The 12,408-nt window shown below is 45.2% G+C and overlaps 2 protein-coding genes across 2 annotated transcripts in view; both read left to right on the forward strand.

Annotated features, from left to right (window-relative positions):
• The window catches only part of LOC119382849 (leucine-rich repeat-containing protein 24), a 266,364-nt gene that overhangs the window by 18,306 nt on the left and 235,650 nt on the right, over positions 1 to 12,408 (forward strand). The window lies entirely within an intron of this gene.
• LOC119381561 (uncharacterized) lies at positions 2,621 to 3,714 on the forward strand. Its single transcript, XM_037649336.2, has 3 exons — positions 2,621 to 2,842; positions 3,070 to 3,274; positions 3,536 to 3,714. Exons 1-3 carry the CDS (start codon positions 2,630 to 2,632, stop codon positions 3,712 to 3,714), a joined length of 597 nt encoding a protein of 198 aa, XP_037505264.1. The 5' UTR covers positions 2,621 to 2,629.

Here is a 12,408-nt window from a genome sequence, read left to right on the forward strand (position 1 = left end):
ATGTGAATACATTTGCTGCAGTGTATGAATGATGCATGAGAGGGCTTGAAGATAACGAGGATGAAGTGCAGTTCCATCTGCTTGCCCATGCAGGCACGGGCGACAATAACTGCGGCACACCAAACGAGGATTCGGCAACCTATTATGATGTTAGATCTTACAAGGCATCCAATAATTAGATAATGGCCATTCAAGTGCATTGAAGAGCATTGTGTCACGAGTGCAAAAACTTGCTTTTGGACCTTTGAAACGCAGTAACTAATATATGGTTGCTGGCATGCTAGCTTCACAACCAGTTTAGATGTAAAGAGAGTAAAATAAATAGCAATATCGAAATATCCCCATATTTCCTTTCACAACCACTAAGCCCTGGTGTCCTATATATAGGACATGGCGCTATTTTTCTCATACACTGATGGGATGCTCAGGAAAGATTATTTTCGTGATCTTGAGGTAATAAAAAAGCAATCTCAACAAGAAAAAAATTATCTACCCGTTAAAAAATTTCAGGGCTGAAAGTTAAATTACCCGGTGCCCTCAACGACGGCGTCTCATATTGGCCTCGAGGAGTTACGGAGTCGCCCTCTATCGGACGCGCCTCGATTGCGTGCTAGGCAGGATGCCGCCGGCGCGCTCCCCATAGGTTTTGCTGTCGGCGCTCTACAAAAACACCTCGCGGGAGCCCTCCAGGGCATTTCTGTAAGTACTTTCGAAATGAACTGTGTTCCTTACTGTCAAGATAATCATTTTCTACGAACTGAAAGCACAAGGTAGTCTGCAGTCGCTGTCTCTTTGCAGAAAACCGAGCACCCGCTTCTGTCACCCGCGTTGGAGACCGCTGAACCGGCTTCTTACGTGAAAGGTAGTCACTCGCTGAGTGCAAACTATGTGAAATATCTCGTTAGAGTAGACTGCCTGTATAACCAAACGGAGCATAACAGAAAGAAGCCTCAAGCCAGCGATCGCACGGGTTCGCGACGACTGACGGTGCCTCTACATGTATGAGCGTCTGCATGTATGTTCGTACTGCTGGTTTCGCTTTTGCTACGAGCGCGTTTTGGCACCGCGCTGCGAACTTTAGGCCGCAAAACATGAGAATTTGTGAGTAAACAGACAACTACTGTTGCGCGGACGCTATCAGAGCAGTTCAAAAACAATTTCCTTACAACTGCGGCTTCGGTGCGCATGACAACTTTGTGATCTGCCGTCCCGACGATTCAGTGTTTCTTTTTTTCTTTTCGGTCTAAATTCGGGTACGTTTCAATGTCATTGACAAGTTGTCTCGCACTGCGTATTGATCGGTCTTCTCAGCGGGCAAATGCCGCTGCTTCTGTTTCTTTATTCAGCGCATTCGTTTCGTTTGGTGCTCACACAAAACGTGAGCAAACGCGACGCCTTTTTTTAATGCTCCTTATTATCGTTCCGTTTGCATTCCAGTGAACTTGCCGCTCTCTGTGATCAACAAATTCATAGACCAAAGCTTCACCACTTCGAGATTGCTGGTGGAAGGAGAACCAGTCTACGAGACCGAGCATGTAGTAGCATGCGACGCCTAGGAAAGAAAGAAAATAGAGTAACGCGGGAGAATCAGCACATCGACTGACAAGAAGAAGATGGGCTTTCGCCTTCTAGTCATCTTTAACGAATGCATAAGGGACCCTGTGCGTTTTTTAATTCAACGTATCTAAACAATGACTTGTGCATCTGCAGCCGATTTTGTGGACGCTGAGCACGGGGCCTACGATCAAGAGGTCGCATTGGAGGGTTCTGAGATGGCATCGCACGTGGTAAAATGTAGCGCTTTTACCATCCTGTGGCAGATAAGCATCATTTGCCGGCGGGAAGCGCGCGCGAGCCATCGTCTCAGTGCGCGCTGTCTGCTACTCACCGAACATCGCAGGCCCGACGCAGCAACAAAAGTCTTCGTCGCGGAAGTGTTTGTTGCACACAAGACTCGTAGCGGATGGCTACTTGCCGGTTCTTAGCTTTACAACCATGCTTCACGCTGTTTCTTGTCCCGCGGTTACCAGTGCAGGCTGACACTGGGCTCCTTTGCGTAAGCGCGGCGCTGCGGCACCGAGCGGTAGAGCCGCATGTTCGTCGCCTTCGGAGGCAGCCACTCTATTAAAATGGTTTCAATTGAGTAGAAAATGAGAGAAAACTTCCGAATTTGAACAGACCGCAGCGCATGTAGGACTTGAAACTCGTTTTCAAAGCACGCGGCAGTGCGCCACAAGCAGCCGACGCGGCGGCGGAGACCACGTGATCCTGCCAAGTACGTCACGCCGACGGTGGCGCCGGCGTTTCCAGTGGTGGGCCTCGAGGCCAATAGCCTAGGTCGCTTCGGGAAGTTAAACCCCACAAAACAACAAAAACAAAGCCACGCAACGTACACACGCAATTATACCTATACGTATGAGACCCGGGCCTAATACGGGCCTGGCTCAGGCCCGAGCCCGACCCGAGCCCGAAGACAAAGGGCCCGAGCCCGGCCCGGGCCCGATCCAAGAACCCCTTACCCGGCCCGGCCCGGCCCGCGGGCCGGGCCGGGCCCGGGCTTTCGGGCCGGCCCGGGCCCGTGCAGTGCTCTAGTTCACAGTCCCGTGCTTGGTCCCGTGTGTCGGCAGCCATGGCGCCAGTTGTGCTCCGCTATGGCTTCAGTAAAATAACATGGCCTGAGGACCACTTCCGCAGAAAGGCACTAGAAAACGGGGCGAAGCTGTGCAAGGCGAGATACGCGTACGATGTGGAGGAGGCGGTGCCGTGCCGTGACAGCGACACTCAAGTTACCGCGAAATGCCACTCGCAAGTGCACCAAACCAGCTACAATGTCACACTTCAGGTAAGCGAGCATTTGATGCTAGCTCGGTTATTACTGCGTGTTCCTGTCTTGTTTCTTTACGGCACGTGTAGTTGTGTAAAATAAGCGCGACGCTGTACGCGGTAAATCGCACAGTTGGTTTAATCGTACAGCGAGTTGACTTCCATGCGTGATCGCAGCGTTGGCACTACATGTTTTCATTTCTTGTGCACGTTTACTTAATGCAGTTTTTATGTGTTCGTCTCTAGCTGTCGTCTCAGCGCGTGATAAGTGGAGCCACCTGTTCGTGCAAGGCCGGCAGCGACGGCGCCTGCAAGCATGTCGCAGCGGTAGCGCTCGAGCTAAACAACTTAGCCGATGCGACGTCGTCCACTGACGTGCCTCAAGTGTGGGGCCGTCCAGCGTCCAAGCCGAACACCTCAAAAAAAGAATCGGTAGAGGAGCTCTTCGGAGGTAGGTAGACTGGCCTTCTAGTAATCACAATGTCAACACCGTGGTGCGGCATAAAATAGAATGTGGACACTCTACTGATTGCTTTAGAATAGTTGGGAAAGCATGGCGTGATGTTCTGATCACGCAAGAACATGTTGAATGCAGTGATAATGATAATGTCGCTCATAATTCGAAAGCATAGAAAGAATAAAACGTGGAAGTCCTTGTTTATCTGTGGGAAACTGAAGCAATATTAACAGTGCTGACCTTCACGTTTTGCAGAATATAAACCACTTTATATTGGTGGCAAGCCACCTGATGAGCAGCCACCTTCGTTCATTTTGGAGCACTTCCCAGACCTCGACTGCATAATGCAATCCACACTGAAGTGGCAGAAGGAGGAAGAAGCAATGTCGGAAGTTCGCGACTGTCTTGAAGACTCATTTCAAAGGCAGCACTGAATGCAGACCTGTGTTTGGTGAAGGAGGTTTTTGAACTGGAGATACAGTCTGCCTCTGTACACCCTTGAGGAAACGGTCACTATGAGTGCCAATGAGCTCAACTTCTTCTCCACTAAGGTGGAATGCACGGAATCCCAGGCAGAATTAATTGCCGCGCAGACAATACCGCAGGCGAAATGCACTCGGTTTGTAAACGTTGCACTATTTATTCTCTTCCTATTGTCTTTCACAAGCATAGCATGTTATTCTGCAATGGGTTGCTTCAGGCATGGTTTTCAAAATGCACGAATTCTATTATTTTAAGGTGTGTGTAACTTTTGCACTCAGGATATGATGCCCATTTTGAAATGCAGGTGGCACCAAGAGAGGGCTTGCAGAATATCGAGCACCGTCGCCCACCGGATCATCTGTAGGAAGCGCTCCTTTGAATCGCTGGCAGAACAGCTAAAGAAAACTAAAAGTTTCTACTCTCCAGCCACAGAGTATGGTAAGGAGCTTTTGGTCATTTTTATGAGATTTTGTGCGGTGAGAAGTCAATGTATAAAAATGTGCTGTGAACTTGTGGGTTATTCTTAGTTTGCAGCGTAATTCTGAGCATATTATTGCAAACAGTTGAAGTTAGCTTGTTCAGTATTGTGAAAAAAAAAACAACAACATAAGCACGAAGAGGGACATGCACCAAGTGCTCGTAAATTCAATGAGTTTTATGATTGTGCTGCACTTTGTGTGTGCCGCTTTCAATTTTTGAATGAGAACAAACACACAATCGAGCTGGGGAAGGTATGGGGGATGTCATTTGTTGTAATTATGATATAATTGTGAAGAAATGAAAGTGGATGAAAAGCCAATTGCCACTGGCAGGGACCGAACCTGCAACCTTTGAATAATGCGTTCAATGCTCTACCGATGGAGCTACAGCAGCAGTTGTCCTCCATCCTCTTAATTGGGAATATCTGTGCATTCAAACCTGGGAGTGTTAGTCAGCACTGCTCGTAGCCATGACGGTGATTATGGAACACTTTTTTTTTTTTTGCCGTCAGTTAGTATGCGGGAGATTATTGGTCAGCTGCCAGCTCGTAGCAAGAACACGTGCTACGTGACGTTAGCAGACGTTGCATAGCTTTGTGTATTACAAAGAAACACGAGCCCTTAAGTTCCTTTGCTTTTGCTTTTCATTCTTATGTTTCATATTTTTTCGCTCGATTCAACACCACGTTAAGGTGCTGTCTACTGCTTGGAATCATCTTTCTGGAGAGAATGAGAACATCCTTTGTCACTCTGATGCAGTGATGGAAGTGCTGCTCCAAAAAAAAAAAAAAAAAATGCTGCTACATTCTGTGATTTTTGTTACCAGACATATTCCGATAATGCTGGAACTCCTGTTAATCGAACGCCACACAGATTTTGTTACTGCTATAGCTGCACAATCAGCAAGAGGTTTAAAAACGTTGACTTTCACGGATAGGTTTGTACATGCCACATGTTTTTGTTACTTGAACAGTTATTTGGCCAACACTGCAAATTTGTGAACACTTTTTCCATAGCGATGAGATATCATCAGGAGGAAGTGATGGTGTCAGAATGCAGTAATGCTAGTTGCATTTTCAGGCTAGGTTTGGTAGTTTTTGTTTGAACATTCCCAGGTATCACAATGGAACCAATGGCTCGGAAGGTCTTCGAAAAAAAAAGTCGGCACCAGAGTCACGCAGGTTTGTTCTCTTAACCACTAATGTTAAAATTTACTCTCATTAAGTCGGTACTTTCTGTTACAAATTGTTTATGAGCAGGTTGATTACGTATGTATGAATCCTTTGTTGTGTGCGATAAGCACTAAAAACATGCCACTCTGTAAAAAAGACTTGAAAACTGTGCAGGAATTTCTGTCATAGAAAATATGTGAAAGTTATTTCATTTTTGTAATACTGTAGAAATTTATACTTCCCATTCACTGTCATGGTGTTTCATAAATGAGTGTAAAAAAACTTGCTCTGCTAGCTGCAACAGATTGATTTTTTTTATTGCGTAAAGACTTTGAGTATGCCTAGTTTAATTGCATTTGTTCTGTTCTATATTGTTTGACTAGTGCAGCAGTCGCAGTGCCTTGTAGAAGATGGCAGAAGTTATTGTGCTTACAGGATGTGCTAATAATGATGGTCATTACAAGAAAAGTGTCTGCATGCATTTCAAGAACTGGCACTTTCTTTATGTGCGCTAAATATATATATTGTCTCATTTCTTGAACCAACTCGCTGCAGTATATGGAACAACATTTATACATGCTAGACAACGCTAGGCAAGAAATTCATGTCTTGGGTGCATCTGTAGGGGGGGGGGGACATCAATTGACAATGGTGATAGAGTATAGATCACACTTGTTTATCAACCAAGTGAACATCTTCCTAATTTATTCACTTAGTGGTGTAGAAAACACATTCATGTCTTGATATCTTGAATCTACATCTTCCAGCAAAAGCTTGCGGGATGCAAAATTTTCTAAAAGGTTACATTCCCGCATACTGTCGGAACATGGCCTCCAATCAGATGTTCCAGCCTGTAGTCATTCTTGAAACTTATACAGTTACCTGCTAGATTAAAAGCGTCATGCACTAACAGAACAGAAATTAGCATTTGTAGGGAAGACCACATTTCGTAAACTTTTGCTCCTCTTCGTACACCTTACCCGAACATTTGCTCCCAGCAGGACTTTCTACGTAAATAGGCAGATACCAGGAAGTGGTCGCGGCAGCTGCAGTCCGATGGAGGCAAAATGTTAGAGATCAGTGTACTTATATTTATATGCACATCAAGGAACACCGCATGCTCAGAATTTTCAGAGCCCTCCTTTATGGCGTCCCTCATAATCATATCGTGGTCGGGGACATAAAACCCCAACAATTATTATTATTAGTTACTAGGAAGTCTGTTATTCATGGTACTGAATTCCAGAATAATGTTCCTCCTCTGTGCTGTCTCACTGAAGGGCTATATGGAGAACTTTTAGAAAATGCGTGAGCACATCTCTGAACGTGAATTACATGCTAATTTGTACATATCACACCCTGTGCAGGTCGGCCTCGTCATCCATCCTCAACAGCCTTGCTGTGTGCTAGCCCAGATGGTCTGTTCCACACCAGCAAGGGGATCACTTTGCTCGAAATTAAGTGCCCCTACTCCAGGAAAGACGACGTGATCATTGACCCCGACCTGTGCGAGAGCTTCATTAGCTATGTTGTGTATGAGGACGGCTGTCTTAAGCTAACTCGCAGCCACCCATACTACTGTCAGGTGCAAGTGGCAATGTATGTTACAAATACCACAGAGTGTTTCTTTTTTGTGTACAGCAGCAAGCAGGACCTCATAATTGTAATTGAAAGGGATGAAGCCTTCCTTGCCAAAAGCATTCCACGGCTTCAGTGGTTTTACCACAATTACTACATGAAGCTGCTGACACACTAAGCTGCGCATAGTGACCTTGTGATATTGCAACACACATACTTGTATGTATTAAGCTTGTTTTGTTGAGTGTGCACTCGGCCTTCAGTATTTTTTTGTCTGTGTGGAAAGTATAAATGCATGTGTTTAACGTACTACCTAGTCACTACTGAAAGTTTTTTGAGCAGGTGTGTTATTTACCTAGCATGCAACCCACATTGTTGTGTGTATTTAGCTTGTTTGGTTGAGTGTGCACTCTGCCTTCAGTATTTTTGTCTGTGTGGAAAGTATTAAATGAGTGTGCAATAGAGCGAAATTTGGGCATGTTGGTGTGTGTGTTTCCTTTCTGTGTCCCCGTCGTTGTTTCGTGCTGTGTGTTTCACCATTAAATGAGTGTGTTTAACTTACTACCTAGTCACTATGGAAAGTTTTCTGAACAGATGTGTTATTTACCTAGGATGCAACCCACATTGTTGTATGTATTTAGCTTGTTGGTTGAGTGTGAACTCGGCCTTCTGTATTTCTTTTGTCTGTGTGGAAAGTATAAATGAGTGTTTAACTTACTACCTAGTCACTATGGAAGTTTTCTGAACAGGTGTGTTGTTTACCTAGGATATCAGTTTTCAATGGGATGGGTATAATAAGCTCCTTCTGAATCTGCTTACATGAGGACTATTCACCACGCTTTCTCTGGCACTTTGACATCTTGCATTTTGCTGGTTAACAATAACTAGTTTTGAGCAATATTCTTGTGTCGTGCACTCACACATTCCCTTCCATAAAGCACCAAGCTGTAAATACTTGTATCGTTGGTGTAGCAAAACATAGTCAAAACAACAAACAAAACTACAAGGAACGCTTTATTTCACTTGTATAGATTGCGTCACTAGAGTCAGTGATAGAAGCGACATTTTGCTTTTTGGAGCAGCAACCAGTGTTTCTGGAGCTGATGGCAAAATATTCTGTGCAACTCTGGAGTTTAAAGCATCATTGAAGCATTTCATAAAGATTAATATTTATTATTAAACATATGGCAAATACAATAGTCAGTGCTAATTGCAAGAAACAATTAAGCAGGAAGATCAGCTATATATTTAAAATGCCAGTACTTGTGGCAGAAATTATATAAAAGCGATAAAGCTGAACACCAAATGATAAAAGTAACCACAATCACATATGACCATCACCAAAGAAGCAGTTTATAAGTGGAACGATATAAAAGCAATCTGTTATTTTCATACTTGACCAAAATAGCCTGCACTGAAAATTAAAAAAAAAAAGCAACTCAGTGAGCTGTTCTTGTGGCATAATGAGGTTAAAGCTGATAAAGCAATATATGTATGTCACACATCACATTTGTAACAGCGGCAGTTATAAATCAGTTTGATATTAAACTAATCTCGCACACATTTCACCAAAATAGTCTGCTTGTCAGGCACAAATATATTGCTAAATGAGATATATATTGACAATGCTAGCATGCAGCTAGTATACATGTGGCATACTAGGATAATAGTATACAGCTTTTTTTTGGTTTTGTTTAGGCTCGCTGGATGATCACACGGTTAGAGCTCATTGTTTTCAGCTTCCCAGTGCCATTTTGGCGCATTTACTAACAAAAATTACAGTTTGGAGCAGCATTTCTCTTTCGGAGCAGTTGGAGCAGCACTTCTATCACTCTCATGTGGCTGCATGGAGGTGCGAACCAAAACACCATCAGATGTGATTCTAAGAATGTACTTAGATTTAGGTGCACGTTAAAGGACCCCAGGTGGTTGAAATTTCCGGGCGCTCCACTACGGCGTCTCTCATAATCGTATCGTGGTTCTGGGACGTTAAACCACAGATATTATTATTAGGGCTTCACTAGAGAATAAACGTCACGCAGATCTTCAACTTTCAGTTCTGAATTAGCGAGTTTGTTTTTCCTTGGATTGAATGATGGGAGCCTGTAGATTTGCCAATACGCAACACATGTGAAATATGCTGCTCATCGCAGGGATTAAGGTTATTGGTATGCGGTGCTGCAAAACTCCATGTGTCTTTATTCTTTGTATCATGCGCTCAACATGAATGCGGACTTGAGCAATGTGATGTGTTGCTGCAGCTCTTCTCTAGAAAATGGCTGGTTGCCTGTCGAAAAGGGGTGGCATTACCAGCACTGCACTTTTCCCTGCTACACCTGCTCGTATGCCCGGAAATCCCTTGTCAGCGAGGATCACATCCCTCTCTTCAATATATCAAGGAAGTTTGAGTCTAGGACTATGTGTGCATCTGAGCAGCGACCTCCATATGACTTCGACTTGTAAACTATCAAGCCAGAGGGAGCTATGGCTACTAAAAATTTTAGAGTAAAGCCATTCTTTGTAGGAGGAGTACAAAACATGTTGCTGCCTCACATCTGATGGTGTTTCGGTTCGCACCTCCGGCAGTCAACAATGAGAGTGCATTCTGGGTAACTGAGCTTAAAGCACTCCGGCATTGTGTCGTGAATGACACGCAAAATGTGGCTTATAGATCCACTTTCTTGTGGCGTGTGCCAGTGTGCCCAAGACACTGTGGAAAATCCTTGACGCAGTCGTCTCATGAATTGAGAACAGTACGGCTATGGCACTAAATGGCATACCGTGCTTCATCTTGACAAGAAAAATCGCAAGCTTGTTGGGACACTGACATCGCTCCCTTTATCCCTTGTCTGAGGCAGCATGGTTAGCAGGAGAGAAAACACATTTTCTTCAACCCCACATAACGCTGTTATTGGACCAGGTGTGTGAGAAAGTGTATCATAACCCCCAAAGAAACAAGATCTTGTATCCTGTCCTACAGCATGATGAACAACGAGCGGGCACGTCTGTGACGACGAAATTGCAGGTGTGGCCGGTGCATTCTGGCAAGGTTGCTCGTTTGTCAGGTCCAGTCGCTTGAGATCAGTTTCTTCAAACGCCAAGGCCCTGTTGATCCGTGATGCACCAAAAACACAAGAGCAAAAGCAAGAACAAAATATTTCGCTGTATGTTTTGCGACAAAAATGGTTAGCAGAAAGTCTTGAAACTTACATTTACACTGTGTAGATGTACTTCTTGAACAGACTGCTCCTGATTACAGTTGTTCACAGCAGGTTTCATGTTCTGCCTGCATAAGGGAGATAAAAACACTTTACACACTAGTTCACGCAGATAAGGAGATACTACACAATGTAATTTGTATTCCAATGAATGGAAATAAGCTTGCATTATCATGTGAGTCAACACCACAGTGGCTCTGGGAGCAAACATCCTGGCCCTGTGAATCAAATAAGATCATAATTAAATTCGCGCAAATTGCATTATTAAAATGGTTTATTTACATAACTGTGTTCACATACCTCGTCATTTTCTGGCTGGTGTTTGCATTCGTGGCTGGTTGTAGTGACTGAAAAGCATTCATTGATGAGTCCGCGCTGCGTCGATGGCGTTCTGCCCACCTGCGAAGCAAAATAAAAGGGGGGGGGGGGAGCGTGGAGGGAAGAGAGGAGGGGATCGTGATTTTTTTTTTTCTCGAGGATTCAGCAGTCCGCGGTAAATATGCACGCGAAGTTTGGTCATGCACCGTATGTCTAAGCAGGCACAGGCAAGCGAAAAAAGTGAAAGGCGACTATGTTACACGAATTAAAGAAGTAAAAATTGAAAAAATTCGACACCTACAGCGAGTTGTCAATTCTGATATCACTTCGCCACGGCAGCCAATGCCATTCAGCCAGGGGCGTAGCCAAGGGTTCAAACCCCCCCCCCCCCCCCGAAAATTTTCAATTTTGCTTGCGTATATATACACGCACACATACAAACGCACGCACGAACATACAAAAGTATGGCTGAACCCCCCCCCCCCGAAAAAAATTTCTGGCTACGCCCCTGCATTCAGCTGATGCGGAATCTTTATCGGATTATCTGACTCCTACAAGGTTAGCTCCGAGCCGACCGGGAGGATGTCTGCCGCCCAAATTAGGCATGTCTGCATGTGTTGGGTATCCATCGCGTGCGCATGTTTCATAACAGTTCGACGGCTTAGCCGTGCGTGCCCCTGCACACATCTCGCTGGGTAAGGCAGCTTCAGGAAATTTCCACATAACTATTGGCAACAATGTAAACTACTTACCTATCGAAGCGTTCACAGGACGCGGTGGAGTCAGCAGGAGCTTGGCGGTAATATTCCGACGGGAAAATTGTTGGCACATATGCCGGATGGTGCATAATATTGCTCATCTTGTTTCCCACGAAATGTTGAATACAGACTCTGCTGTTTGGTCCTGGCTCCCATACCTGGCCGTCTTCACTGTTGTATAAAACAATGAAACACGCGAAATTCGCTTTAGACCCAGCTCGACGCCGCTAGAAAGGGACCGAACTTACCCCGCTCGCCTGACAGCTTGTATCCAACGTTGCCTCCGTTCTTGCTCGTATGGTTTCGCAGGGAAAGACGTAGAAAGATATATCACCTCTCATTCCTACATAGTTATGACACTATATATACGCTTGCAGTACCGTCGGCCTCCTTTTTTTTTTGTTCGGCGTTCACTGCCTGCACCGCCTTCGCTAGTAGCCATCCTTGTGCGTGTCGTCCGCGGGAGCGGCTGAGAAGTGCGCGCTTTGACCGCCAGGGCGGCCGGAAACTCCAGCGCTGGTTCCCTATACTGAGAGGGCATACTGATTTCCCGTAGTCAAACACGAATGGTATACAGTGAAACCTCGGTGATACGAATCTCAGTATCATCCGAAATTCGTATCACCAGAAAGCATAAAAAATTAGCATGCGACAAATGAAAGCTGTCGTACATTTTCATACAACGGTCACGCATGTTGACGTTGTACGGCCTGACTCCTTCGTCAAGACCGTCCTAGCCTTTTCTGGGTCCTCGTCCACCATTAGAAAAGTGTTTTTCTTATGCCGTAATTCTGACGATTTGGCGGTGCGGCGCGCATGCCCACGCTTGCATTCCCGCGCTCGCACGTGCTTGGTGCGTATTCCGCGACAGCGCGGACAGCACCTCTTCGTGCCTGGGCGGTAGCGTACGTTCGCATCGAACGTCGCTGGGTGAAAATCGGTTCGTAGCAACCGTACTCCAATACAATGCAGGCAATGGGCCTTGGCCGGGACCAACGAAAAATTCGTATCACCCCGAAATTTGTATGAGCTGTGATCTTATCACCGAGGTTTCACTGTACTTTGCACCGTTCACCTTTATTAAGACGAAAACCTTAGTGCCGTGCATGGGGCGCATTTCCG

The sequence above is a fragment of the Rhipicephalus sanguineus genome, chromosome 2, assembly GCF_013339695.2.
Source record: "Rhipicephalus sanguineus isolate Rsan-2018 chromosome 2, BIME_Rsan_1.4, whole genome shotgun sequence".
In the NCBI taxonomy this organism is placed as follows: Eukaryota; Metazoa; Arthropoda; class Arachnida; order Ixodida; family Ixodidae; genus Rhipicephalus; species Rhipicephalus sanguineus.

Bases quoted from the DNA above. Each gene is read 5' to 3' on its own strand.
- LOC119381561 (XM_037649336.2), top strand. From the start codon at position 2,630: ATGGCGCCAGTTGTGCTCCGCTATGGCTTCAGTAAAATAACATGGCCT. The intron at 2,843-3,069 runs GTAAGCGAGCAT...GTTCGTCTCTAG, and splicing joins GCTACAATGTCACACTTCAG to CTGTCGTCTCAGCGCGTGAT. The intron at 3,275-3,535 runs GTAGGTAGACTG...CACGTTTTGCAG, and splicing joins GGTAGAGGAGCTCTTCGGAG to AATATAAACCACTTTATATT.